Source organism: Podarcis filfolensis (assembly GCF_964270895.1).
Source record: "Podarcis filfolensis genome assembly, chromosome: 1".
Classification (NCBI taxonomy): Eukaryota; Metazoa; Chordata; class Lepidosauria; order Squamata; family Lacertidae; genus Podarcis; species Podarcis filfolensis.
Genome location: NC_139604.1, coordinates 55,602,513 through 55,630,356, shown reverse-complemented (window position 1 = coordinate 55,630,356; position 27,844 = coordinate 55,602,513). Strand labels below are relative to the sequence as shown.

At 45.6% G+C, this 27,844-nt stretch overlaps 1 protein-coding gene and 2 long non-coding RNA genes across 3 annotated transcripts; 2 read left to right on the top strand and 1 right to left on the bottom strand.

The window, feature by feature from the left end:
- Positions 1 to 163: 163 nt before the first annotated feature.
- Positions 164 to 3,977, bottom strand: LOC310746012. Its single transcript, XR_014540472.1, has 2 exons — positions 2,820 to 3,977; positions 164 to 740 (listed from the first exon to the last, which is right to left on the bottom strand). It is a non-coding gene; the product is annotated as an uncharacterized lncRNA (long non-coding RNA).
- OSBP (oxysterol binding protein) lies at positions 851 to 27,835 on the top strand. Its single transcript, XM_083620291.1, has 14 exons — positions 851 to 1,415; positions 12,651 to 12,859; positions 15,632 to 15,882; positions 19,624 to 19,822; positions 20,028 to 20,130; positions 21,367 to 21,421; positions 21,970 to 22,104; positions 22,318 to 22,563; positions 22,828 to 22,948; positions 23,397 to 23,500; positions 23,725 to 23,820; positions 24,163 to 24,341; positions 24,979 to 25,199; positions 25,843 to 27,835. The coding sequence occupies exons 1-14, from the start codon at positions 1,078 to 1,080 to the stop codon at positions 25,983 to 25,985; spliced, it is 2,400 nt and encodes a 799-aa protein (XP_083476417.1). The 5' UTR covers positions 851 to 1,077; the 3' UTR covers positions 25,986 to 27,835.
- On the top strand, positions 3,988 to 11,475 carry LOC310746276. The gene is made up of 2 exons (XR_014540565.1): positions 3,988 to 5,314; positions 6,208 to 11,475. It is a non-coding gene; the product is annotated as an uncharacterized lncRNA (long non-coding RNA).
- Positions 27,836 to 27,844: the final 9 nt, after the last annotated feature.

Here is a 27,844-nt window from a genome sequence, read left to right as displayed (position 1 = left end):
GAGCAACCCAGCAGTTTCTCTCTCAAGGTTTTGGCAATCTGTTCAGGAGGATAAAGCGCAACAATTGTCACTGCCAGCTTAAGACTTCATCACACTGGCCATTTCAATACCCAGTCACAGAGTTTGGAGCAATCTGTCTGGAACTCTTCACAATCTGTGGTCCACCACCCTGAATAATTTGATGTCTTAAGCAATCGTGGTTATCCCTAACTCTAGATTGTGTAAAAAGCACCACCCTCAAGAAATCCTTGGGGCCCCCCACTTTCCTTTACCAAAAACTCACCATTTTATTCCTACTGATCCATAAGGGAGCTGGTCCTGTTAGCCCAATGCCGGCAGGATTATCCCCATAAGGTATAAGTTTTTGCAGCCACATATTTGAGCTCCTACCTAAGCCAATTTTTGGAGGAATAAGACCTAAATACATTTGCTTGAAAGTTAAGTTCTTAAAACGGAGTTGGCAGGTAATTTGGGGCCGGAACCTTAAGTGAAGCTGGAATCTTATGCGCGCCCCTGGAACTCGGTAGACCTGTGTCCTGGTAAACAGGCACAGGACTGGGCTGCTAGGGTGCAAATGGCATTGGGTCTGGAGCTCTGGCTCGTCGTCTTCACAGGCGCCCATTACCGTTGGCTCTCAAATGTCATTCGCCATCTAACCAACAGAGCTCCCGTTCCACGATGACGTCAGAGATAGCGTCTTTGCAACGCCCCCCCTCCATGAGCTGCTTACTGGTTTTTACCTGCAAAGGACAAGAGAAGAGGCCAATAGGAGCGGCGAGAAAGAAGCCTATTGGGAAGCGAACGACGCCGCCTCACCGGCCAATGCAGCTTCAAGCCACGCCCCCTGGGCATATTTGGACCAGTAGCAGCCGCAGAGGCGGTGCCAAGCGGGACTCCGGCCCCTGGAGTGGGCGTCGCTGCTAATGGGGAGGGTTGGGTGACGGCGCGACGCGCATCGTTTGGGGGGGAGGGAGAAGCCAAGAAGGAGGGAGGCGCTCAGCCTCCGGCGGTTCCTGGTCTCTCGTTGGCCGAGGCAGTTTGGGGCTCGCGAAGGCGGCGGCGGTGCTGCGCGGTGCCATGTCGGAGTTACGAGCGGCGGGACCCGGCCCAGCGACGACGCCTGGCGGAGCGGGCGGCCCCATCGCCTCCGTCCCAGGAGCGACCTGTGGGCCCGGCCCAGCGCCCCCGCTACCCTCTCCCGGGCCTGGCGGCGGAGGAGGCACCCTGGGCCCTGGGGGACCGGCCCCAGGGGGGGTGACAGGCACTCCAGGGGGGAGCTCTACTTCCGCTTCCGGGTCCACCAGCTCCACTTCCGGGTCAGCCCGCGAGGGCTGGCTTTTCAAATGGACCAATTACATCAAAGGGTATCAGCGGCGCTGGTTCGTGCTGAGCAACGGGCTCCTGAGCTACTACAGGTGAGGCCACGCCCCGTCTGCCGGCCCTGCCTTTCCTGCTCCGGTCACACCCAGGGCGCCTCCCAAGGCCTGTGACCCTCTTTCCCTTTGGCCGGTCTGCACCCGGTTGGGCATTCCTCCCCCTGGCCAAGCCTGCGTGGCAGGAGCAGCAGCAGCAGCCTCCTCTGTGTGGAGCAGCCACTTCCCTGCCACGTGGCATGAGGGTGTCATGGCTTAGCCACGTCTTGAGAAGCATCAGGGGGGCTTCCACACCTCTGAGGCTCCCCTCAGCTATTCTGCCTTACATTCCTACCCCCACCTCAGATATGCATGGCATGTACAGTGGTACCTCGGGTTACAGACTCCACTAACTCAGAAATAGTAACTCGGGTTAAGAACTTTGCTTCAGGATGAGAACAGAAATCATGCTCTGGCAGCAGCAGCAGGAGGCCCCATTAGCTAAAGTGGTACTTAAGGTTAAGAACGGACCTCCAGAACGAATTAGGTTCTTAATCCGAGGTACCACTGTACTGCATTCTGACATGAAGATGAGGGTGGTGGTAGCCACATTATTTCCCCTTTCTCCACACCTGCGACATTCTGCGGCTTTCTCCTTCCCTTTATGCCAGCCAGCAGAAAAGCCAAAAGTGTTCTAAGACACCCTCCTCCTCCTCCACATCCTTGGCAGCATCACTGGGCCACATCTTTTTGATTCTCTGTTGCAACCAATGGCACAGGCAACACACAGTCTGAGAGATACATCCTCTGTGATGTATTTTGGTGTACAGTACTTGATACTTAAAAAGAAATGCAAAAAATGTAGGCCTGTTGATATAATTCTATGATGGTCACAAGCCATTTTTCCAAAAGACCTGTGTTCTGGGTGTGGCAGATTTGGCAAAGGTAACTATCACAGGCAATGTTAGCTGTGTGGCCATGTAAGCTGGGAATAGAAATAGCTTTTCTGAAATCACTGCTTCTAACATTCCTTGGTTAGGAGAGAAATGCTTCCCAACAGGTTAGAAGCTGCACATAAACTGTATTTGTCCTATGCATCCTTCCGTTGTTAGGATTGAGAGCTATGTTCAAATTCCTGCTTGGCTGTGGAGCTCAACAAGTAGCCTGGGGCAAGTAACTTAACTCTCAACTTAATCATCCTCATTGTGAAAAAAATTAGGATAACCCTGTACTCCAGGCACCCCCAAACTTGGCCCTTCATATGTTTTGGGACTACAGTTCCCATCATCCCTGACCACTGGTCCTGTTAACTAGGGATGATGGGAGTTGTAGTCCCAAAAAACATATGGAGGGCCAAGTTGGGGGGGGGGGCTGCTGTACTCCATAAAGGAAGGCTGTGTTACAAATGTAACGAAACCAAACAATGAGGCCTTTTACTTATGACAAAACCTACCTTGAGTTACTTACTTAAACTGTGAGTTCCCAAACCATCCGTGCTTCAAAACTTTTCTTCAAATGATTCAGTTTCTTCATGAGTCTTCTGCAAATGCAGAAACAAATACTTAGCATTATATGTTGCCTGTCTCTCTAAGCAACCCTTCATAGCTTTCAGTGCTGTGTTGTATGTCTGCGCCACCCTTGTGTTTTCACATAAATGTTACTCCATATCACTGATGAATAGTAAAGCCCCAGCAGTTTTCACCTACCTTCTTCCAAACTGTATGTGCATTCCTATTCCAGCTACTTCTGCATGTTAAATGAACATTTATTTGTGAATTAGACAAATCACTTCAAACAATTGCAGCCCAGCTGGTGCCAAACATACTGCTCTGCTTACCTTTGGACCACAGCAGTGAGGCTAAGAGGAGGGTTTTGTTGTCTGGGCAGCCCAGGATCTCCATACATACTGCCCAAGCTTGCCCCTGTTGTGCTTACTTCAACTAATTGTATTCCACTCATAAAACAGGAGGATTGTCAAGCAGCATATCAAACAGAACTTCTGGAGAAAAACTATTATTCCAGCTACCTTGCTAATCAAAAGTATGTTGAAACTAACGTAATAGAATGCCTCTGAGATTTTTAGGGAGAGAGCTCAGGTTCTCATTTTTGCCCCTGCTTTGCTCGTCAGCTGTGTTATTTCCTAAAGAGAAGGGAAATCTAAGTAGTGGGAGGGTGAATGGAGATATGGAATAATGAGAAGTGTTTCTGGAATCTGGGCTTCCAATCTTACACATGTTTGCTCTCATTATAGTCAATGACACTTGCATCCAAGGATAGCAGCCCTAATCCATGGGTGGAGAGCTAGATTTGGCCAGTGAGCCAGATTGTTATTTTCCCCACCTCTTGTGGGTCAAGGTTGACAGGTGGGTGGAGCCTAATCCAGTGTCCTGTAATAATTAGCTGTGTAGCAGGTGTTGCTTTACTATGCCATATGCATCTTTTCTTCTCTGTTGATGTTCTTTTGCATTGCTGTTAAGTCTGGAGTGCGAATGAGGCTCCTTGGACATCTTTCCCCTTGCACATTTTTTGTGGGGCCTCTGTTAACTTAACATTTTGAACTAAAAGTATGCATTTTCAGAAACAGACCTTGAAGGTGCAGTAGTAAAGGGAATAAAGAGTGTGGTCAGATAGTAATAAGGAGTCTTGTGGCACCTTAAAAGCAACAAATTTATTGTTGCATAAGGTTTCGTAGATCAGAGTCCACTTTGTCAAATGCATCAGGACTCCAACCTTGAAAGCTTTTGCCATAATGAATCAGCCTGTTAAATGCCTGCTAAGAGGCTAGAAGCTGCTCCTCCATGGCCAGCATGGAAAAATAGACTAGTAGCATCTTAGCAGGTATGTGTACACACACACACACACACACAACCTTCTACCAAGAGGGACAGAAACCCCTTCGTTTGTGGCCAGCATGAAATGCAGCAGGTTAGTGAAGAAGGAGTAGCACATTTCCTTCTTCCACCAACCTGTTCACTTACCCTGCATGGAAGTCCTTGTTGCAAAATGCAAGGTTGTAATAAATCCATTAGTCTTTAAGTAGCCAAAAGACTTTGATGTGTATGTTACAACAGACTAATATGGTGGTAACCAGTTTGACAGAGAAAGAGCCCCTTTTCACTAGTGGGTTACAGGAAAGATTATTCGCCCAAGTTTAGGAAAATGTTTGTTCTTCACTCATAACTAGCTAAGGGCCCATCTGAACTGTGTTCTCATTCACTAATAGACTGTGTACTCATTCACCCATTAAATCTTGTCCTCTGACCTTGCAACTTATTTCATTGTCCTCTTTGACCAGTGACATCTTGTTGGTTAATCTGCTCCGATACACACATTGGGGTTTATGGCTTTTCTGGCTGCCACTAGCTTATCTGTTCTGGTATCACATAGTATGTCATAAATGCCTTTAGACCAGGCAGCTGAGGAACATCAGAGAGCCCATAATTGGAAACCTGAAGCTCAGAGCAGCTAAAAATGGAGAAGAAAAATCCAACTACTTTGAATTTTGAGTAGACCCAATGTTTCAATGGGTCTTCTCTTAAATATGACTGCTGTTGGATATTGCCAAATCATTTTTTTCTTTTTAATATTTAATTTATAGTGTTTCTCTTTTAAAGCAACTGGATTTTAAAGAAAATCTTAACTGAGCACACATTTAAATTGTGCACATGCAGGTTTACATGATATATACATAAATATATATACAGTTGTATCTTGGTTTTCAAACATCGTAGTTCTCGAACGTTTTGGCTCCTGAACGCCACAAACCCAGAAGTGACTGTTCCAGTTTGCAAACTATTTTTGGAAGCCGAATGTCCGGTGCGGATTCCGTGACTTTTGATTGGCTGCAGGTGCTTCCTGCAGCCAATCAGAAGCCACACTTTGGTTTCTGAATGTTTTGGAAGTTGAACGGACTTCTGGAATGGATTCTGTTCGGGTTCTAATGTATGACTGTATATTCAGTGGTGCCTCGGGTTAAGTACTTAATTCGTTCCGGAGGTCCATACTTAACCTGAAACTGTTCTTTTTTTTAAAAAAAAAAAAAGATATTTATTCAAATTTTACATAAACACAAAAAAAGAGACAAGAAAAACAAGAAAAAATACAGCTAAAAAATAAAACATAAAGAAAAAACAAAAAAGAAAAAAAAATACAAATCTCAGATTACAACTTTTCATCTGCTTATTTCTTGAACCTCCTCACACCTCCCTTTTTGTATTCTAGTTTAAATTGTTATTCCAGCAAATTCTTCCCATGTTTCTCAATTTTAATTTAAATAATTAATCTTAACAATCTATCTTATTTGTTGATTCAACATAAGCTTTCTATCTTTTAATATTATCTGTTATTCAATTTACCTTAATCTCTTTAACCTTATCTTATCTTAAAAATCTTAAAATTTCAAAGTTTACATCATATTCATACATATTCCTTAAATCATTTCTACTAAAGCCAATTTAGTTCCTTTCCAGCATATTCCCTAATATTTATATTACACTGATTCCAAAATTAACAAACAAAACAAAAAAAATTTCCTTTGTATCTCTAATTTTTATCCAGCGGTCCCTTCTTCCTGGTTTCGGATTGTGTCAGTCCTTTCTGTCCAATACATCCAGTCCATCAATCTGGTGTTCTAATGTCCGAGGCCCTTAGGTCTCTTCTAGGCCCCTGAAGGGGCCTGAAACTGTTCTTAACCTGAAGCACCACTTTAGCTAATGGGGCCTCCTGCTGCCGCCACGCTGCTGGAGCCCGATTTCTGTTCTTATCCTGAAGCAAAGTTCTTAACCTGAAGCACTATTTCTAGGTTAGTGGAGTGTGTAACCTGAAGCGTATGTAACCCGAGGTACCACTGTATCAGGGGTGGCCAACTCCCAAGAGACTGCGATCTAGTCACAGAGTTAAAAACTGGCAGGAACCTACCCCCTTTTTGGAGATTCGGGTTAAAGTTGTTGAGTTTTTTCAGGGAGGAGGTAAAATGTTGAGCTTTTTTTAGGGGAGCCACAGTTGTTCAGCTTCTTTTTGGGGAGCCAGTGATCTACTGCAGACGTCCAGTGATCTACCGGTAGATCACGATCTACCTGTTGGACATGCCTGGCATATATAGCGGAGAAGGGCAGGTGTTTGGGGAAAAATACTTTGGCAATCCCACCCACCATTGAACCCAATGTGTTTTGACCATATGCGATTTTGGCTTTATGCACTATCCGCAGAACGTAACCCCTGTGTAAGTTGAGAGGCGCCCGTACGAACAAGCAAGTGAATGCTTACACATAATCTCTAAAACTTCATCATGGCCATCTATTAAGCCCTCTGATTTGCAGCTTGCTTTTCTATGCAAAAACAAGGTCTATTAGAAAATTATTCAACATCAGGGATCAAGCAGTAAACGTGATACATTGCTGTGTCTTCCTGTTGGTATTGGAGACCAGTTATCCAATGCATGAGGATCTAGGAAATGTCATCCTGTATAACACCACAAATATTCAGAACCCTGACTGGTTGGATTGTACTGTTTTGCACCCTCCCAACATCATGAGTCCTGTGGCATGTTCAGTTAAATGTTGATGTTTAGGGCTTTACTAAGGAAGCAGCATGGATATTATTTCTTCCTAATGCAGGGAGAAACGCTGTTTTGTCCGCTAAGTACCAGCTCTTGCTCCTGGAAAGTTCCGGACACCATTATAGCTCAACTGTACGCATGTTTATTTGGAAGGAAATCTCACTTTATTCAATGGGACCTGCTTCCAAATAAGCATGAGTAGGATTACAGCATTAAAATCCAAACCTATGTACAGTGGTACCTCGGTTTACGAACTTAATCCGTTCCTGAAGTCCGTTCTTAAACCAAAACCATTCTTAAACCAAGGTGCACTTTCCCTAACGAGGCTCTCGCCACCGGTGTCCTTCCACCGTTCGGATTCCATTCTTAGACCGAGGTAAAGTTCTCAAACCAAGACACTATTTCTGGTTTTGCGGAGTTTGTAAACCAAATCGTTCTTAAACCGGACTGTTCTTAAACCAAGGTACCACTGTATGTCTGTTCAGAAGTAAGTGCCCATTGTGTTTAGTGGAATTTAATCTCAAGTAAATCTACATAGAGATTGCAGCCTTTAGTCTTCAGGTAAGTGATCTGGCATGTGAACAGAGAAAGCCAAGCAGAAATCTTTTTTTCTCTCTGAACAGATATAATTCTGCAGTGCAAAAGACATGTTGGCTTCGGGATCAAAGGTTTTGGTTGATCCTATGTTGTACAAAGGTTCTGTTTAGTTACTACCCAATAGATCAGTACACTTGCTTGTTCAGGAAATGCATACATTTAAAAATGGCAATACTGATTTAAATCAGTACAGCCAAACTGAGGCTCTTATTCTTGATCATTTAAATTGGATGTTATAGACTTTGGAATGGGGTCTTATTAGTCTTATTAGATCCATGGGGTGGTTTAGAAACCCGCAGGTGAAAAAGAAAAGATGGTGCTTTTTGCTTATATATGTGATGGTGTGACACATATATCAAGGTGTTGCAGTTAATATCCTATGCTTTTGCCAGGTTTGGGTTGTCCTGTGTTAATGGGCCATACATAACCTATTGTCACTTCCATGTTTAAGAAGGATTATGAGGGTGATGCTTTGGGTTCTGACTGATAGTAAACAGTAAATTATGCATATCTAATACATGGCCAGTTTTGTCTTCCTTTCTGTTGTGAATTGTATGCTCCTCAGAAACATAAGAGAGTTAGTCTCTAACTTAGTAATAATAATAATAATTTATTACATATACTACGCCCATCCGGCCAGGGCCCCCCCCAGCCACTCTGGGCAGCTTCCAACAGGATATTAAAAACACAATAAAATATCAAACATTAAAAACTTCCCCAAACAAGACTGCCTTCAGATGTCTTCTAAAAGTCAGATAGTTGTTTATTTCCTTGACATCTGGTGGAAGGGCGTTCCACAGGGTGGGAGCCGCTACCGACAAGGCCCTCTGCCTGGTTCCCTGTAACCGCAATTCTTGCAGTGAGGGAACCACCAGAACGCCCTCGGAGCTGGACCTCAGTGTCCGGGCAGAATGATGAGGGTGGAAATGCTCCTTCAGGTACACTGAGCCGAGGCACCTCTGCAATATAGTTTGAGTTAGCTTTCACGTTTTCCTGCAAAGGATTTTGAACTGTAGCTTTTTTGAGGGGGCCGAGGCCCCCATTGTTGAGGCTGAACACAGAGCTGGGCACGAGCGATGTCAGGACGTTGCATCAGGCCCCCTCAATGTACTTTGGAAGGTGGCACCTCTGGACACAACCTTAACTTCCAGGAATCCTTGGTTAGGAATTGTGATAGTTAAACCAATTTAAATTTGTAGTGGAGACATGTCCCTTTCCAGAGTTATTGCTACCCCACCAGATCCTGGCCTACTTTACATACAATTTCTCTCTGACGTGCCTGGATAGATGACATATTTACTGATTGGTTGAATGTATCACAACATCAGCCGTGCAGTGCTGTAGGCACAGGTAGTCGGGTGACCTTTGTCTTTTCCCTATGAGTCTCATCTGCCCTCTACTATAAGAATGTCCTAATGAGACACTGAGTCCCTTCTGATGAGGTTTTGGGAAAGTACTTGCAATAGTGATGTTCACTTGGGCTATTTGTTGTGCTCTACTTATCTCCTGATCCATATTTTGTGAGGGTGGCAAGGAGGGTGGCTTTAGCGATCCTATAGGAAGGAATGTTTTATACAAACATCCAAGGAAGACTAAAATAGCCAGTATCCAGGAATACTGGCTACTGTCAGGGGAATGCCATGGGATTCTTGGTGCTGAGATTCGGGGTCTGCTGCCTCCAGACAAACATACTATGGATGACTGTCTGCAGCCCCTTCTTATTAATGCCTCCCTCAGTGTGTTGTCTACTCATCTTTGAATGACATCAAGCCTGCATTGTTAGTGCAGACCCTTGCTCTCCTCACACCAAATCTAGCCAAAGGTATTAAAATCACCCTGTGCCACTTCTTTGGGAATTTGCCCCTGTGTAGACATCCTGGCTTTTAGCCAGTGAACATTTAATTTAAAGGCCTATATTTTGAGGGAGCCATGCCTTACTCAGGCAGAGATGGCTGACTTGTTAGCCCCTCTCCCGTAGTTTGGTCTGTATTATTCATAAAGTAACTGGACTCTGGAGGATAAGAATAGCTGGCAAGCCAGGCTCATATTTCCCCAGTGGACTCAGCCTGCTGGAAGGAAGGAATGCCAAGTTACCCTCTGTCCAAGCTTTAGGAGGAAGCAGTAAACTCGGGGCCTCTGCGATGAAGCATTCTGGCAGTTTCTCTGTGCCAGCCCCAAGCAGGCTGTGTGTGTGCATTGTTGTTGCCTATGTGCTACTCAGCCTTGCAGTGGAAAGGAGATGGCTCTGTCTTGTACCAGGTCAATACATAGGGAACTTTGTTCTTGTCTTGGGCTGAGAGTGGGGAGGGATTTGGCGAGCCTTAAGGTAGGCGGAATGTATACTTAGTCATTTCTGCAAAACTGGGAAAGCTGTAAGCGCAGCCTTGGGCAGAGGGAATGCTGAGAAAATTGGGGACTGAAATGAATGGTGGCCTGGCTGTCTGGAGGCCTTTTGCATTCCAACTGCCTTATCCACACTGGGCTCCCATCCATGAGACTTCCTGGCAAGCTCTGGAATTCCCTGTAGGCCTGTGTCTTGAGGATATGTGATACACATATACTGTATACAGATGTGCAAATGAATCGGCTGGGTGGTAATCAACTTAACTTTTACTCTGAGTAGATCCCTTGAAATAGCACACTCAACAGAGCAGTGCGTCTGCTCTGTTGAATAATATCTATAAAAGATAATGATATCTTTAATAATTGTACCTATAATAATATCTATAATAGATATATTACTGTTTTCCATTGTAGAGTGGCTCAAGTTCAATAGGTTACATGTAGACCCAATATCAAACTTGGTTTTTCTGGATGCTGCTGTAAATTCTGTCTATCCCCGTAATTCCTTCAGCCCAATATTTCATTTCATTGTTTGGTGTTGAGACAGATCTCTCCCTGTGTTTTGAGGGAGAGGGTAAAAATGCCCAATTTCTGGACATTTGAAGGAATCACAAACAATTTTTCTGTGTTGTGGAATTACCATTACACTATCTAAAACACCCATCAGTGAATGAAACCATAATATAAATATTCATATGTTTGTGTATGTGCATTGCATTAATGAGCATGTAGACAAGATTCTTGTAGCTTGGGAAGGACTCTGGTGCACAAACGCATGCACGCATGCACACCCTTATCTTGTAAATGTGCTTCTTGAGAATCCAGCATTTTCTCTGAGTTTAGATGCATTGGTCTGCGTCCAGTTCTGGCTTTAACGCCCCCAAACTCCTACAAGTCTGGCCGAGTCCCAATATTGAATGTAAAATCCCCCACCATCTGGCCTGTCCGCTCTTGCGTGTGTGGCTGGGACGGCCAGCTTGTTGAAATTATCAGGACGCTCTGCAAAGTTCAAGAGATTGCACTATTAATAGAAATGCCTGCCACTAGTGATCACGGTAACAGAGAGGAGACTTTTCCCTTCCCTTCTGCCCCACTCAAGGGGGTCATCCCAGTCAGGGAATCACTTTACATATTTTGTAAAGTGGGGAAACAACTTCTATTTGGGTTGTGCAGTATTGCCAAGCATTTGAGAAAGTGAGTGGCAAATAACTTGCTCACTAACTTTCAGCACGTCAGTTTAATGATTAGTCAACGCAAGTGACAGGATGCTTACAACTTTGTGCAGACTGTATCTGATTGCCATACATTGGACAAATGACAGTTTGGTTATACAGTGGTACCTTGGTTCTCAAACTTAATCCGTTTCGGAAGTCCGTTCCAAAACTAAAGCGTTTCAGAACCAAGGTGCGCTTCCCTTAGAAAGTAATGCAAAATAGATTAATCCATTCCACACTTTGGAAAACAAACCCTAAAACAACAATTTAACATGAATTTTACTATCTAACGAGACCATTGATTCATAAAATGAAAGCAATAAATAATGTGCTGCAGTCACAATCAGTCAGTAGCTGAACTGGGTTCCAAATAGTCACAAAAACAAACAAAAAAGAGCCGCAGAAGCAAAAACGCAAAATAAATACCAAAAACAGACAGACCTCAGCGTAACACTCAAATGGAATGTGGCACTCAAAACAGAGCATGTTTGACTTCTGAAAAAAGTTCACAAACAAGAACACTTACTTCTGGGTTTGTAGTGTTTGGGTTCCAAGCTGTTTGAGTACCAGGGCATTTGAGAACCAAGGTACCACTGCATCATTTTGGGAAAACGGGGTAGGACTTGGAAACCCAGCTAATACGGTCCAAAGCAGGAGGCAGCTCTGGACAAATAGCCCTCTGGTAAAACTGTTCCTGGACTTTAGTACCTCAGTCTGCACTTGATTTTCATGTTCCTCCATGGACCATCAACAAGCCTACACAAAGAAAACTAATATGCCTCCTAAATGAGTCAAACTAAGGTCTCCATAATCCATTTCCGCCATGGACTCATTAGCCAAGTTGCTAGTTTCTTTTCCATCCATAAAGTATTATTCACCTGCCTCACCAAAAGGAGTATTTGTCTTTGCTGCCCTTCTGGAAATTGCTGCCTCACCAGGTTGTCAAGAGAGCTAAAGCACATCCAAAACGTTTGCAAATCAAAACAGTGCTGCACAAAGGATGACTAGTGGTTGTGTGAAGTTTAGGGTGTGCCTGTACGCTAGAAGTATGTTGAAAGGATCAGAAATGCGAGACAATAGAATTCTTATTGGTAGTTGCACTAGACAGAAGAAGTTCTGCTACTATCGAAGTCCACATAAGTTTCCAGCCAATCCCCTTCCTGTTCTCAATCTTCTCATTTTGAAAAAAAATCCCACCTGCACATTTCTGCCCCATCCCCTCTAGCTGACTTCCATTGTTCCAAGAACTAGACATCTGCCTTTTTTATTATTTGAATCTCATGGCATCCGGTGGCTCCCATTCTGCAATCTGCTGTGGTGGACATTCTCAGACAGCTACCTACATGTGGGAATAGCAGCAGACAGTTTACATACCAGTCAGGGAAACACAGTAGTGTTTCTTCCTTGTAGCTGTTGACCCATCATTCCCTATTGCCTTGGAAAGGACAGATACCTAGGACTCTCACTTGCTGCCTGTTCCCAAATGTGGTGCCCTTGTCTCATTATTCTGCGTCTTGAGATTAGACCTCTGAAGCTTGTGCTTCTTCATGCCCTGGTGACCGCCCTCCTACTTTGTCCTTCCGGCAGATCGAAGGCAGAGATGCGACACACCTGCCGTGGAACCATCAACCTGGCCACGGCTAACATCACAGTGGAGGACTCCTGCAACTTCATCATTTCCAACGGAGGGGCACAGACCTACCACCTGAAGGCCAACTCAGAGGTTGAGAGGCAGCGCTGGGTCACAGCTCTAGAGCTGGCCAAGGCCAAAGCTGTCAAGATGCTGGCAGAATCAGGTAAAGGGTGTGTTCAGGGCAGTGCAAATGAAGCAGGAGGTGGGTGTGGGTGAGCGCTGAGAAACTCAAGAGAGCTTATTGTGGAGGGAGACACCCAGGAAAATCAATATGACAAATGGAGAAATGAGATCTTCTGAGCAGATTTGGTGTTGGCTAATAGCACTGGGGCAAACAGGAAGTAGCTGAGTCTTCTGTTCTCCTCATCCTACCCTGCTTGTTTGTTTGTGATTTTGGGCCACCCTTGGTAGGTAGCCTCACCTGTGAAACGCATATAGGCTAAAATACCTGCAGAGAACAATTCCTAGTCTATTCTAGGCCATGGGGTTAACATGAGGGCGCATCTCTTCCAGTTTGTCCTGTTCCATCCTATTTAGAGCTCCAACTCCTTGGGGCAAGGTTTTCTGCCAAACACCAAATGTTTGTTACTCATACAAATTGCTCGGTGTCCTTTGCCTTGTGTGTGTGACATACCAAGGAAATAGGCCACTTGGGGCCATTGTGGTTTATAGCATGAGGCCTCTGGAAAATGTGGCTATATTTTTAAGCATCAGGCTTTTCAGAATGGTTAGCTTTCTGTTTCCCAAACCAAAAGTGCATTTTAGCAGTCAGTACCAAATCTGCTTTGCACATTACCCAATCAGCTGAGCCTCACATTATAATCTGGTGGCTCCTGAGCTAAAGCATCTGTCAGTAGCTGGTGTATCTGATTAGGTATAATAAGTGTCAAAAGCAAGTGCCCAATGTCCATTTTTTTATTGAATAAATCATGCATTGAATTGCAGGAGTTTTGGTCCTTCGACTCCTGGGTCCCCCCATCTGGTGTCTCAAACGTGTTTGTCTCTTCTCCGTAGGACATATTTGCTCTGTGTAGAAGGGGAAAGAAGTGGAAAATGTGCCACCAGCTACTGATGGGGGGTTTGTTTTATTTTCATAGAATTCTAAAGAAAAAGAAGAGGTATCTGGCAGCTTTACCAGAAAGAATTTCTTCAGTGTTTTCAAAACAAAATGTCCTTTGCCCAGTAACATTAGATTGTGTTGTGACTTAGGCATCAGAGTTTCCAATATTAGTCCTTCTTAGCTCTGTTGAATTTTCAGTATCCCAGTCCCCCACCCCCTTTTAAACCTAAAGCTAAAGAAATAACGGGAGAGAGAGGCATTTATTTGTGTGCATCGTCATTATCCACAGCACGAGATTTCAAGCTTATGATACTGAAACTCCGACTCCCAAATGTTAATACCTGCTCTCTCTCTCTCTGTTTGCATATCTATCTAATTTATCTGCTATGTTGACACTCAAAATGTTACCATCTAGATACTGTGCTCTCATTTACTCTTCCCCTCAGCGACTTCATGTCTCATTGTTGAATAGTATTTCTCTTGATTGCTTGCAGCAGACATTCCCCCATCCGATCGGATAGTTTTTTGTAAGTTCCTTATCATTCTACTTTGGGACTCATTACTTGTTGGTAGTGACGAGGCACAAGAGTGAGCCAACCATTTGTGTGTGTTTTTTAATCACTAGAATGTAAGGACGTGTCTTGCTGAGTCGGACCAAAAGTCCATCTAGTTCCTCATTTTAAGAGCAGCCTGCCATATGCCTCTGAAAGTTCACAAACGGGGCGTGAAAAGTGATGGTCTTTCTCCAGTGTACCCCCACCCCACAAAAAAGAGAGAGAGAGATGGGTCTTCTGTTGTTTATCTCCAACATCTTGCTACTAAGCATGCGAGTTCCATTTAAGTATCATTGCTAATAATACCTAAAAGACACATTCTAAATTCATTTTGTCCAATCTTTTTCAAAGAAAAACAAGGGGCCATTTTTATTTAATGGTTGCTTACGGTGTTTGAATTCCATATGTTAACTACTTCAAGAGACACAGCTGCTTTTCTTTTGTCTGTCTTGAACTTACCACCAGTCGGTTTCACAGGGTAACCTTGAGTTCTGGTATTGCAAGAGAAAGACCTATACCCACACACTCGCCAGAGCATTCCTAACATTATAAACCCACTGTTGGAGGGAGGAAAGTTACACAAGAGATTGGGCTCCAAACAATGTAAGACTTTCCAGAGAAATGGCATGATCTAGCAGTGTGGAGAAATGTGTTTAAACATCACAACTCTTATAAATAGACTCATGGCTTGCAACTAGGAGGTGTTGCATACAGTAGGCGTGGGATACTTGGTTTTGCCAATATATTTCTCACTTCTGCTTTAAGGAGCACAGATAATGAAATCAGACCTTAAGGCTGTTACTTTTCAGAGGTTCCCAATGATCTTTACCCTTTGAATATTTATACTGTCTTTATTGCTCCCAATTAGCTTTGGGATTATTGTTTTTTATCACTGCAAGTTTGATTTCTGCTTTGATTCCACTGCTTTGTCTGTATACTCAGAAAATGATTTTTAAAAAACAAAACACCACCAACCCTGAAATCAATAATATCTGTAGTACCACCATTTACATCTTAGTTCCTTGCTAAAATGGAGGGGTGGGATTAGAAATCCTGTCCTTTGCTTCAACAAACCATTGAACTGGCAAGAGAGATTTCCCTGTTAGCTACCTGCAGCCCCAACATTGGCCAGTATCTTCACTGGACTATGGAAAGGGATCACATAATGGTGGGGGGTGGGGGTGGGGAGAGGAAACAGGCTCCCTTTAGTCCCCTGAAGATAGGCGCCAGTGCTGAGAATAAAGGAGGACCTGGAAATGCATCTGCTTCTGGGGTGAGCCTTGCCTTGAAGGTGTTAACAGCTGCAGCCTTTCCCCCACAGACGAGTCGGGTGATGAAGAATCAGTGTCTCAGACAGACAAGACGGAACTGCAGAACACCCTACGCACCCTCTCTAGCAAGGTGGAGGATCTCAGCACCTGCAACGACCTGATTGCCAAGCACGGGACGGCCTTGCAGCGCTCGCTCAGCGAACTGGAGACCCTCAAGCTGCCTGCCGAGAGCAACGAGAAGATCAAGCAGGTCAACGAGCGCGCCACCCTCTTCCGCATCACGTCCAATGCCATGATCAATGTAAGTGTCTGCTGCCAGGCGCTCTGGCTCTGAGCCGGCCGGCCGGCGGGAAGGGGGCCGCTGGGTGCTTGCCAGATCATTGGCTCTGCAGGCTTTAATCGTAGAACTTTCAGAGCCGCTGCAGCATTTCCCTCTTTTGAGAAGAGAGAGATGATCTGGTGGGTTTTGGATTTATAAGCCGTCTGTGACATCACCCATTTTAGCAAAATATATAAGCCTCTGCTCGTCCTGAATCCCCTGTAGTTAGTTGGCTGTGCTTTCTTAGCCCAGTGTGGCCACACTGTGGCCAGTCGAAAGAATTGCATTGAAGGCATGACTCAGTATAAGAAAAGGACGTGATGGGAATTGTAATCCATAAACAGAACATCAAATCAGATTTTTAAAATCGGGGAGCAAACCAGAAAGGAGAAGTGTAGAGAGAAAGCCTTCAGAAGAATTAAGGGCTGAGGGCCATAGGATGCTGAGATTTTGTGGACTTGATCACCAGGACCCGTGGCAGCACAGATGTAGCTTTGTTTCCCATCTACTGGGGGTTGCCATCAGGCCAGCCTTTGAGGACTTTGCAAGGGTTTGTTATTATTATAAATATTATTTATTAGTTGCTTTTTTGCCACAGCAACTCAATGCGACTTAAAGTATTTTGAGCAAACACATACATGCATTAAACCAGCATTTTTAAAAAGTCTTTTTAATATTCTATTTAAAAAACTAAATTAAAATATCTCACCCATGCAAAAAAGCCATAGGTCTGACAAAAAGGGAATGTTTTTGCGTACTGCCTAAAGATACATAATGAAGGTGCCAGGCGAGCATTCCACAAGCAAGGAGCCACCACTGAAAAGGCCCATGAAGAACCTCCTCAGATGACAATTGCAGGGTCTGGGTTCTTTCATATAGGGAGAGGTGGTCCTGGAGGCATTGGGGTCCTGAGCTACATAAGGCTTTATAAGTCAAAACCAGCACTTTGAATTGGGGTCGGAAACTAAATCGGTAGCCAGTGCAGTCAGGCCAGGATTGGTGTGATGTGCGCAGACCATCTTGCCCAGTGAGCAACTGGGCCATTGAATTCTGCACCATCTGCATTTCCCGAACCATGTTCAAAGACAGCCCCATTTGTAATGCATTGCAGTAATTTAACCTGGAGGTTACCGGAGCAGCATAGACAACAGAAGTTAGGCTGTTCCTTATGGAGGCATAGCTGGGCCACCAGCTGAAGCTGATGGGAGGCACTCCATGCCACCGAGGCCACCTGAGCCTCAGTGGCAGCAGTCTATCCAGAAGTGTCTCTAAGAGGGCAAGAGATCCCTGAGCAGTCAGAATCGCAGAAAGGCTCTGAGCTACAATTCTGTGGGGGAGAGCTCAACTGAGCACAGTGGAACAAACAGCTACATGCGGTTGCACTTTGTGTAGTATTGTTCTTGGTCCTTAAACTTGCTCCTCTCTCCAGTTTCCAGTAGTTACCAGTTCACTTGAGCAAAGTACCATCTAATGTCTCACAGTATCAAAACTGAGAGCGTCCTATTGGTAAACTCCGGTCTACTGTTGCTCCTCAACTCTGTACTCTGGGATGACTTTAATGCAGTTGAGACTATTGCAGACGGGTTTATCTTGGGACTCAACTCTGGTAGCTGCCAGTATTGCATGCCTTCCTTCTGCATCCCATGTTCCTGGGATTTACATAAGTGTGCACCTTCCTTGCTTAATTCAGGTGACAGTCTAATTCACCGCCCACCTTTGCAGGTCAACCATTGTATGGTTCAAGTGTCAGGGAAGGATTTCTGTTTTGACCAGGGCATGGTACAACCCTGGGGCAAACAGTAAACAGTAAAGCAAGAGATTTATGCAAACACTCCAGAAATATGAAGAAGACCTCTAAATTGTCCCAAAGGTCTGTAATTCATTCCTAGAAAAGCTATAGCTTGTTCTGCTCAGGCAAGTAGATGCTATCATTGGTGTTTTTGAAGCAACTGGCGAACTGTAACAATGAAGCTGACCACTAGGTGAAGCCCTCCCTTAAAGTGGGAATATGACAGCCTTAGACATATGTCAACAAGAATTACCAACTAGCAAAATTGTTTACTAGCCAGCTAAGAAGCTAGTGGGCTATGCTTCCTTGCTGGGTATATACCAGGATCAGAACAATCCATCCCTTCTCCACCAGCCCACTTACTGGTTTGCATGGAATTCTGTGCACTTCCTTGCCAGTGTGGAATTCCTGGTTGCCTATGGCTACCAGAAGTTGTTAAATACAAACCTGGAATACACTTCTTTGAAGATGGAATGACATCACAATAGCTTTTAAACAGAAAGTTTTTAACTAAGCATGGACAGTTTTATACCACAAAAGCCTACCACTGTGGATTACTCAAGAATTTTAATAGGAACTACATTCTATAAATTCTGTTGTTAACCACCTTTGCCCCTCAGATATATAGCAAACCTCTAGGTGGGTTCAAAAGGAAGTCAAAAAGAAGGCAAGACCTGTTTTGGTATATATTTAGGAGCAAAGGATTACTTGGTCTGAAAGTCTTACCTTTCTTTGACCAACATTAATACCATATTTACGTGAATCTAATGTGCAATTGAATCTAATGCGCACCTCCGTTTTCAAAACCTTGAAATGAGAAAAGTATTTGCTGGCAAATGTAAATGCACCATCAAATCTAAAGCACACCCTAATTTTCACTACATAATTTGGCCGAAAAAGGTGTTCGCTACATTCGAGTAAATACAGTATTCCATACATGTCTGTTCATTTTGCTGCCTTAAGCAAGGATGCAAGATTTGTATTGATGCATTTCCATTGCCAGATATGCAGAACATCTTATCAGACAGGCAAATTTCCTAGCATTCTTTTTTTTTTTTTTTTTTTTGCCTTTTTAAGTGTGTGTTTTTCCACAAAACCTTCTGGACAGATACTAAATTACAGCATTTTATCCCAAATGCTCAAACTAAAACAGTCCGCTTAAAGTCTCTGAGTTTAGAGCAGAGCCTGGGAAGGTTTTCCCACTTTTGACCCTTCCTTGCCCCCTGTACAGACCACAGTCTCAGCTTTCCTGCCCCTGAGTACTGGTTGTTGAAGTTCCTCCTTCCTTCCTTTTTATTGTGTAAATACTGCTCCATTTTGCACTTAGGACAAATTAATCAACTAGGGGTAACATTTAAACAGCTTCTGTTTAATTCATGCAGGTCCAGGAGTCACATTTTCAGTATTTTGTGATTTGCCCAGATTTATTTGCTGGGGGTGTGTTTGCAGCCTTTTGCATGGAATATTTGGTTGGGCTTCTAGCAGACGAGTGTCCCTGCCCATGTCTCTCTGAGCATCTCTGTTCAGTGAGTGTCCATGGTGAAGTTGCTAGGAGACTGGTGAATGCTTATTGGGTCTCCGAGTGGGAGGGGCAGTTAAGAGCAAAGTGTCCTGAAAGGGCACCTGTCCCCAGCAGTTCCTGTTAACCCACAAGAGGACCCACTTACCACTTTAAGAGCAGGGGCAGCAAGAGGCGCCGCAGTGCAGCTTGATCTGGGCCAGAATCGGGGCCAGCCCTACAATGCTACAGAGCAAAGTGATCACCCGGTGGCACCATGGGGGGAACTATATGAAGGCAGGAGTTGGCGTTTGACTAGCACAGCAAGACAAGAAGTGTTGGCCTCACAGCTGGAGTGACATTTGGGCCAGCCGAGTGTCCGGGGCCCATACAGACCAGCGTGGTGAGTGCCGCCTCGCTTTGGTGCTCCCCACAGGCTTGCCGAGACTTCCTGATGTTGGCCCAGACGCACAGCAAGAAGTGGCAGAAGTCCCTTCAGTATGAGCGAGACCAGCGCATCCGTTTAGAGGAGACCCTGGAGCAGCTGGCGAAGCAGCACAACCACCTGGAAAGGGCCTTCCGCGGAGCGACAGTTCTACCAGCCAACGCCCCCGGCAGCATGGATTCTTCTAAAGGTAGGAATCGAGGGCTTTGGCCTCCATCTCTTCTATCAGCCAAGCTCTAGCTCTTCTGCTAGTCTCCACTCCCCTTTCCTTTGTGGGTTCCTACTCAAAATTGCTTCTGTTGTGGGACGCTTGCCCCAAAGTCCCAAAGTATTTGGAATCAAGTACTACTAACTGAAACCAAGAAAGATAACATCAGCATGTGTTCCTCTTACAGATCGATGTTGCCCATCAAAGGGAGATATGAGTGATGAAGACGATGATAATGAGTTCTTTGATGCTCCTGAGATCATCACCATGCCTGAAAGCATGGGCCATAAGTAAGTGACGCCCCTCTCCCATTCAGCTGACAGCTTAGCACCCATCAGCCTTTGGCACGGCAAACTTGTGAATTTACTGAGGTGTTTCCCTCACCTTTGATGCTTTCCCACTCCCATAGACTGTGCCATAGGTTAGAGGGGGACAAACTGCCTGGGTGAAATTCAACATACCAAAGCAGTTCTGTGTGTTACTCCCCTGTTAAGTGTGTTTTATAGAACTGGGGCATCTTGCTGCCTCAGCCTTCAAAGGACAAAAAAAGGAAGAGAGAATGGAGAGGGTGGAGGAAAAGGTGGAGAGGAAATCTCTTGAATATGAAATAAAAGTGATTAGTCCACCTAAGTCAATGCTGTCCACTCTTACTGAGAGCTCCCTGAGATATTCAGGATCCAAATTACTTTGTGCAGGGATGTCTAACTTGTGACCCTACAGATGTTTCTGGACTACAGCTCACATCATTCCTGGCTGTTGACCATGCTGGCTGGGGCTGATGGGAGTCCAGCAACATCTGGAGGGGCACAGGTTAGTTGCCACTGACTTTGTTCTTTAAAGGTCCAGACTAGCACCTGAAATTGCACCCAAGGACAGCTAAGACAACATTGTTTTCCCGAGTGGGTGAAACATGATCAGACAACCTTACATTGTCAGCAATTAGGCAACTGTGCTCCATGCCAGCTTATGTTTCTGGAACACATTGTTGCTGTGATTTAGTTGGGTATGGCTGCCAGTGACTTCAGGCTCAAGCCAGCGGTGCATAGCTTCAAAGGAGAGAGAAATGGAAATAATAGATTTCTGTCACACACCCAAACAACATGTACAGCTGTCACCAGACAACAGTCTCATGCTTCATTCATGCTTCTAGGTTATTTAAATGTAAGAGCATACAGTTGCTGTGATTCCCCACCCGCAATTGCAGGTTAAATTAGTAAAGGGACAGGATAGTAATGAGGAAAGTAGAACAGGAGACCTGGCAAATCAGTACACTGCACTGACTCCTTAAAAGTAGTCCATGGGCACCATTCAGTAATTTTATTTTGCCTTTTAACTTAATAAATAAAGATTGATAGATCCATAGATTGGTGGCCCTTGTTATACTTGCTGTCCAACTCTGACAAACTAGATACTCTGTTTGGTGTTTGATAGCACTGTTCTCTGTGCATATTTTCCCCCCGATAGCACATTATTTCAACTGGAACATCCTAGTTTTCTCATGGTGTGTCTTTCTGTAATTCCTTTAGACGAACAGGAAGCAACATCAGTGGTGCTAGCAGTGAAATCAGCCTCGATGAGCAGGTAGTTCATGTCTTTGATCTGAGGGGGAGGGAAGCAACATTTTTCACCAGATGCTGTTGGAACCCTGAAGAGGGAGATAGCTGGAACAAGTGGGTCCTCGGCAAGCTTCTGGAGTACCTCAGCAGTGTATCCCCTAAATGAGCCACAATCTGCATGGACGATGGGATGCAGAGCACCACCTGGAGGGTTGATGGGTCTCGTTAGTCCTTCTCCTGTAAGCCTACAAGTGCTCAGTATACTTTGAGGCATACTTTGTGATGGAGCTTATTGAAGGCTTGGAAAAGCAGGGGTAATGTTGGCTACAGGCTCTGCCTTGTTCCACGTTTCTGTCCATTTGGGACAGGTCTTACTGCACTGAGATTAGTGATTCTGGGCATGGCTAAGAACCTCTTTCTGCGTAGATGAAGGTGCTCAAGTCATGGAAGAGTTGTTTACTTTTCCCAAGGCTTATAGTTAAATTGGGAACCTCTTTTACAAGACTGTATAGAATTCACTGTCCAGCTTATGCCTTCCCACCTGTCTTGACTAGTCTCCTTTCTCTCCCAAAGTATAAACACCAGTTTATGGAAGACACCAAGAAGGAGAAGAGAACCCGAATTCCTCACAAACCAAATTACAGCCTGAACTTGTGGAGCATCATGAAGAACTGTATTGGCAAGGAACTCTCCAAGATTCCCATGCCAGTGAGTCCCCTTAAGTCTAGCTTGAGTAGTAAGATCTGGGGCTTGCTGTCCTCTGGGGAAAAGGGGTGGGAAGCCACAACTCTATAACCCAACAAGCTCTGTGAAATGAGACTCTGTATGAACATGGAATGTGCTTGCTGCATCCAGGCTTGCCTTGCATGCTTCTGCCCCAGAGTGGCTGCCCTGCCTAACATCTGCTGCTTCTTCCTCCAGGTGAACTTCAACGAGCCCTTATCTATGCTGCAGCGCCTCACAGAGGACCTGGAATATCACGAGCTGTTGGACCGGGCAGCCAAGTGTGAAAGCTCTCTGGAGCAGCTCTGCTATGTGGCTGCATTTACCGTATCGTCTTACTCCACCACAGTCTTCCGCACTAGCAAGCCATTCAACCCTCTCTTAGGGGAAACATTTGAGCTAGACCGGCTGGAGGAGAACGGCTACCGTTCCATCTGTGAGCAGGTGACGAGCAGGGCACATCCCTTGTCTGACTCTGAGCTGGAATACTTGATTGATTCCAGATGCATGGAAGATACATTTCAGTCTTAAGCAAATTAACTTCTGTTGTGTTTCAGTAGCACTTCCTTTCAAGTCAGTGTGCTCAGGGCCCAAGACAGTATCTGCTGGGGATGTCTGCTGTCAGCTCTTCCTGCTTCTACATATTCCTGGCGACTCGCCTGCTGAATACACTCTTCTTCCTTAACTTCTCTCTGTCCTGCCCTCTAGGTGAGCCACCATCCTCCAGCTGCTGCCCATCATGCTGATTCCAAGCACGGCTGGACCCTTCGTCAGGAAATTAAAATCACCAGCAAGTTCCGTGGCAAATACCTCTCAATTATGCCCCTTGGTGAGTCTTTGCCTTGAGGTGCCTGCTGTTTTAAAGGGACATGGAAAGCTAATGGTGCCCATTGACAGATGGAATTCCATCTGTGCTTCCCATCTTTTACCAAAGTCCAGGGTCTCCAGCCTGGAGTCAGGCTGTCTGGAGACATAGCTGGGCCACTTACGATGGGCGTCTCATATGCACAGCATCTTTTAGGGCATACATTAGCACATTCGCCCTTGCCTTGTGCCCCTCAGGGGTATTAAGAACATGTGCGTAGCTTGGGTGCTCATAAAATGGGCATTTGTGGAGAACGGGGCAATCAGGTCATCCTTAGCTGACCAGGGATTGGTACCTAGATCAACCAGAGCCAAGTCAAAATGCTGTTGTGCACTAGACTTTGACGTATTTTTCATCCTAGCAAGGATTCTGCATCAATGCAAAATCATCCTAAGCACATTCTTATTTCTAGGTACCATCCACTGTATCTTTCATGCATCTGGCAATCACTACACATGGAAGAAGGTTACCACCACAGTGCACAACATCATAGTCGGCAAATTATGGATAGACCAGGTGAGTTAAAAGTGGTGGTGGTGGGGACTGTGAAGGCAGCATTGCAGCCCAAAGTGTGCTTGGAGGGTAGTTCTGATAGCCAGGACTTTAGAGGTCCATTTTCCATATTTAACATTGAGTTGCTACTCTTGATGATCTGCTCAGCTGTTGCAGAACCATTTTAGTGGACTGCATAAATGGTCCTGAACCTGCTTGACTTTATTCCTCCCTTTTCTTCTTTCCAGTCTGGTGAGATTGAAATTCTGAACCATAAGACTAGCGAGAAGTGTATTCTCAAGTTTGTTCCATATAGCTACTTTTCAAGAGATGTGGCCAGAAAGGTAAGAGATGTTGTACTAAAGCATTTTACTGTGGGGATGGCAAGAACAATGTCAGCCCCTCTACAACAGAGAGAGGTGAAAGGCCTGTTTACAGGGGCCTTTTACATAAGATAGAGGGTCACATGGACAGCAGTGACCTAGGCAGTTAAGCCAGTACCTCTAGAGAATGTTCTTTGAATATTGCGCCTGCACTCTGGAGTCCTAGCAGACCAGCTCTTGAGAACAGCTCTGGGTGATTTTCAGCTTCTTTGTTAGCCATAGGGCGACCGTAATGCAATTCTGACGCCTGGGTGGGCTTGTACGTAACTTTGCTGGACCTTCTTGAACTCCTTTCTATGGCAGGTTACTGGAGAAGTGTTAGATCCCTCAGGAAGAGTGCACTTTGTGTTGCTGGGCACCTGGGATGAGAAGATGGACTGTTTCAGGGTGACAACCAGTTTGGAGAACGGTGGCGACAGCCGGCAGAGAGCGCACGAAGCAGAGGACAGCAGGGTCATGCTGTGGAAGAGGAACCCACTCCCGTGAGTAAGGGAGGTAGCCTGACTCCTCACGTGAGGAGCTGGTGCAAGGCCATGCTCTCCTTTGCGTAACCAATATGACTATTGTCTCAACTGGCTTTTGTGGATGGTAGAATATGGTTATGGTTGTTGCTTTTAGAGCATGCCTTCGTAAACATCAATGACTTTGTGTACTGTGTGTGTTCCTCCCAAGAAAAAGTGAGTTGAGATCTGTATAAATTATGGCAAGTGTGTGGGTCCTGTGGGGTACGGGAAATACGCTTTCTGCTAGTCATGGGCTAAAGAATGGAGGACACTGAAGCGCCTGGAAATCCAGCCTCACCTTTCCTCCCTTATCCATCAGACACTGTCCACACATGCAAGCCTAATTTAAGAGGAAATGGAAACAGTCCTCCAGGTTGCAGACTTCTGTGTTTGTGTGGCATGGTCACAAGAAATACACAGCCCTGGGTGCAAGTATACTGACCCTTTGAAAAGGAGTTGGTGACCTAGGGTCTTAGATAATGTGTGCGTATCTTTCCTGCCACCCTAAGAGGAAGATTAAGCTCGCTTTCTACACCAGAACTTAGACTGCAGTGCAACTCGGAGCCTTTCTGCCATCTGAATTTGTTCTCTCTCCCCCCGCCCTTCCTTGGTGCAGGAAGAACGCTGAGAACATGTACTATTTCTCCGAGCTGGCTTTGACTCTCAATGCCCCAGAAAGTGGCACTGCTCCCACAGACAGCAGGCTTCGGCCTGACCAGCGACTCATGGAGAACGGGCGCTGGGATGAAGCCAACGCAGAGAAGCAGCGCCTGGAGGAGAAGCAGCGCATCTCCCGCAAAAAACGTGAAGCTGAGGCCGTGAAGGCAACAGAGGACGGTAAGCGCTTGCCCAACTTGACCCCGCACTGATTTTTAAAAGGCAACAGGAACATATGAAGCAGCCTAAGTACAGTGAGGTGGTTGGTCCTCCTAGCTGAGTCTTGTTTGTTCTTGGCTGGCAATGCCTCTCCAGCATATTGGGCAGAGCGGATGTTGCTGACCCTGCTTCCTATGGTCCTTTTTAGCTGGAGGTGCCTGGGATTGAGTCTGGGGCCTTGCACTGCAAAGCCGTTATTTATGATTGGGATTATTTATTGGGATTCTTGCCAGCTCTTTCTTCTGCATAAGGTCCCGGGAGGGGGTTGTACAGCCGGGTAAAAAGCACAATGTTAAAATCAGTTAAAACAGTTTGCAATCAAAAGAACAGGTGCAGTTCTGCGGAGAGGGAATTCCACAGTTTAGGGGTTGCCACAGAGAAGGCCCTCTCCTGGGCTGCCACACCTTGCCTTCCAAACTTCCAAGCGCAGAGGACATATCAAGAGTTGCTCCATCACTGAACTATGGCCCCTCGCTAAGGGAAAAGCACAGCAGTGACTTCCCAGCAAAAATGCCAGCCAAATGCCATTTGTTGTTGTTAATTTGAGAATTCTCCCTCCCTCCCTCTCCCCCTCCTCTGCTGCCCCTTCCTTCCTCCCCTGCAGGAACTCCTTATGATCCCTACAAAGCATTGTGGTTTGAGCGGAAGAAGGATCCTGACACCAAGGAGGTGTCCCATGTGTACAGGGGAGGCTACTGGGAGAGCAAAGACAAACAGGACTGGAGCATGTGCCCTGACATCTTCTGAGCTGGAAGCAGCAGGACTATTAACGAGGATGGAGGGGAAAGAAGAGGGTAGTGGAAGAAGGATGGAGGGGGAGCGGCTGATCATGTGACTTCCTGCCTAGTGCTTTCCTCACCGAATCTGTCTGTCTTAACCAATCACTTGTTTTGAATCAATCACCCAAAGCAGAATCCAGCAGTGGTGATTGGCTGGGTTGCCTTAGCTGATTGAAACTGAAGTTGGTGTCTGGATTCCTGGATGGCTGGGGACAAGTAGAAATAGAGGACTGTGCCCTCCATTTCTCCACCCAAAAGAGAGTATTGTTCTGCTCACAGCCCCCCACGTTTGGGGAGGAAGAGGGGGAGCAACACCGTGCTTACATGGATTGCCCTCCCTTTCTACTTCCAGATAGGGGCCCGTAGTCAAGACCTTGAATGTATGCACCAAGAGAATAGCTGGGGAAGATACAGGGACCTTTTGACCATAAGGGTTGCTCTCTTTTTCCTCCTTCCCAAGCCCTGTGTGGCACTCTACCTACAGGAGAAGTTTCTGAAACATCGGGTGGGCAGGAGGATGATAGGTGGATGCCAGTTCTCTCCAGGAGCCACTGTCTCTTTGTTCACACAGGTGGCAAAGCAACTAATTGTGCCCTAGAGAAGCGGGCGCAGGGTGGTGGCAGCGGGTGGGTGCAGGTAGCTCTGGTTTCAGCGGAACCCGCCTTTGTGACATCACCAGCTGTTCATACGATGGTAGGAAATAAAACTTACTTGTTCTCCCTTCCCCATAGCAGGCTTCAGATTTTCCCCACATACACTTGGGTGGAAAGCGGCGATGCAGGACACAGCCTCCCCTCTGCCTAAAGCAACCTCTGGCTTAATGCGCACCTGTTTATATGTATATTATATATATGTAGAGAGAGAAAGAGAGTGAGAAAAAAAAGAGATATAATTTTTGTTCTGGTTTTTCCCCTCCTATACCTCCTATCCTGCAGACCCCATTTTGTAACACTTGCCCCCAGCTGTCCCCCTCCACTGCCACCGGATCCAGGGAGACGCTCTGCAGAAAGCGTGACAGTCAACAATGGTTTGCTTGCCTTGCCTTCTTTAAAATAAAATTTTAAAAAACACTATCTGATGCAGAGCTGGAGCTCACTGGCATCAGGCTCCTCACTGTGCAGGCACAAGCCAGGTGTCCATGGATTCCGCTGTGAAATGAGGCTGCAAGAACTCCCCAAACTGGCCTTGGGACAGCTCTGCTCTCAGCTGCCAAAGCTGGATCCTAAGGTTGACAGAGGTGCTGCCGCTGTGTTGAAGTGGACAAGGGCACAGAGGCTGCCCTAGCCAAGCCAACGCTCGGGGGAGGGGGGTGCGTGTGTGTGTATGTGTATGTGTGGACTATAAGGCAGCCCCTGCCCTTGGCTAAGGATCACACAATGAGGTGCCTTCCTTCTGTGTTTCCTATCCTCATTTTTTCTTTTTCTTTTCTGTGTTTTTCTTTCAACTTCCAAACTTTAGCCACTGAAGGGGTAAGAGGTGGCGGCGTTCCTGCCCTGGGATGCTTGCGGGTGGGGTGGAATCACCTTGCTGGCAGGTAGAAATGAGGCCGTGAACCCTGCCATCCCCAGCAGCAAAGGACAGTGCTGCTCAGTGGGAAGGAAAGGGGTTTTGGGTGGGGTCTCTGCGCTCTTTGCTGCTCAGTCCCTGTCTGAAGCCTGTTTTCTGCAGCTTGTAGAGGCTGACACATCCTTGCATAGGATATTGGCAGGCGTTAAGAGAGAGAATATTCCTGCAATTCTATTTTTGGATTTTTTTTTTTTGCCTTATTGTCTTTTTTCCAAGAAAACTAAATTAAATAATAAAACCTGAAATATCCAAGAGTGCTTT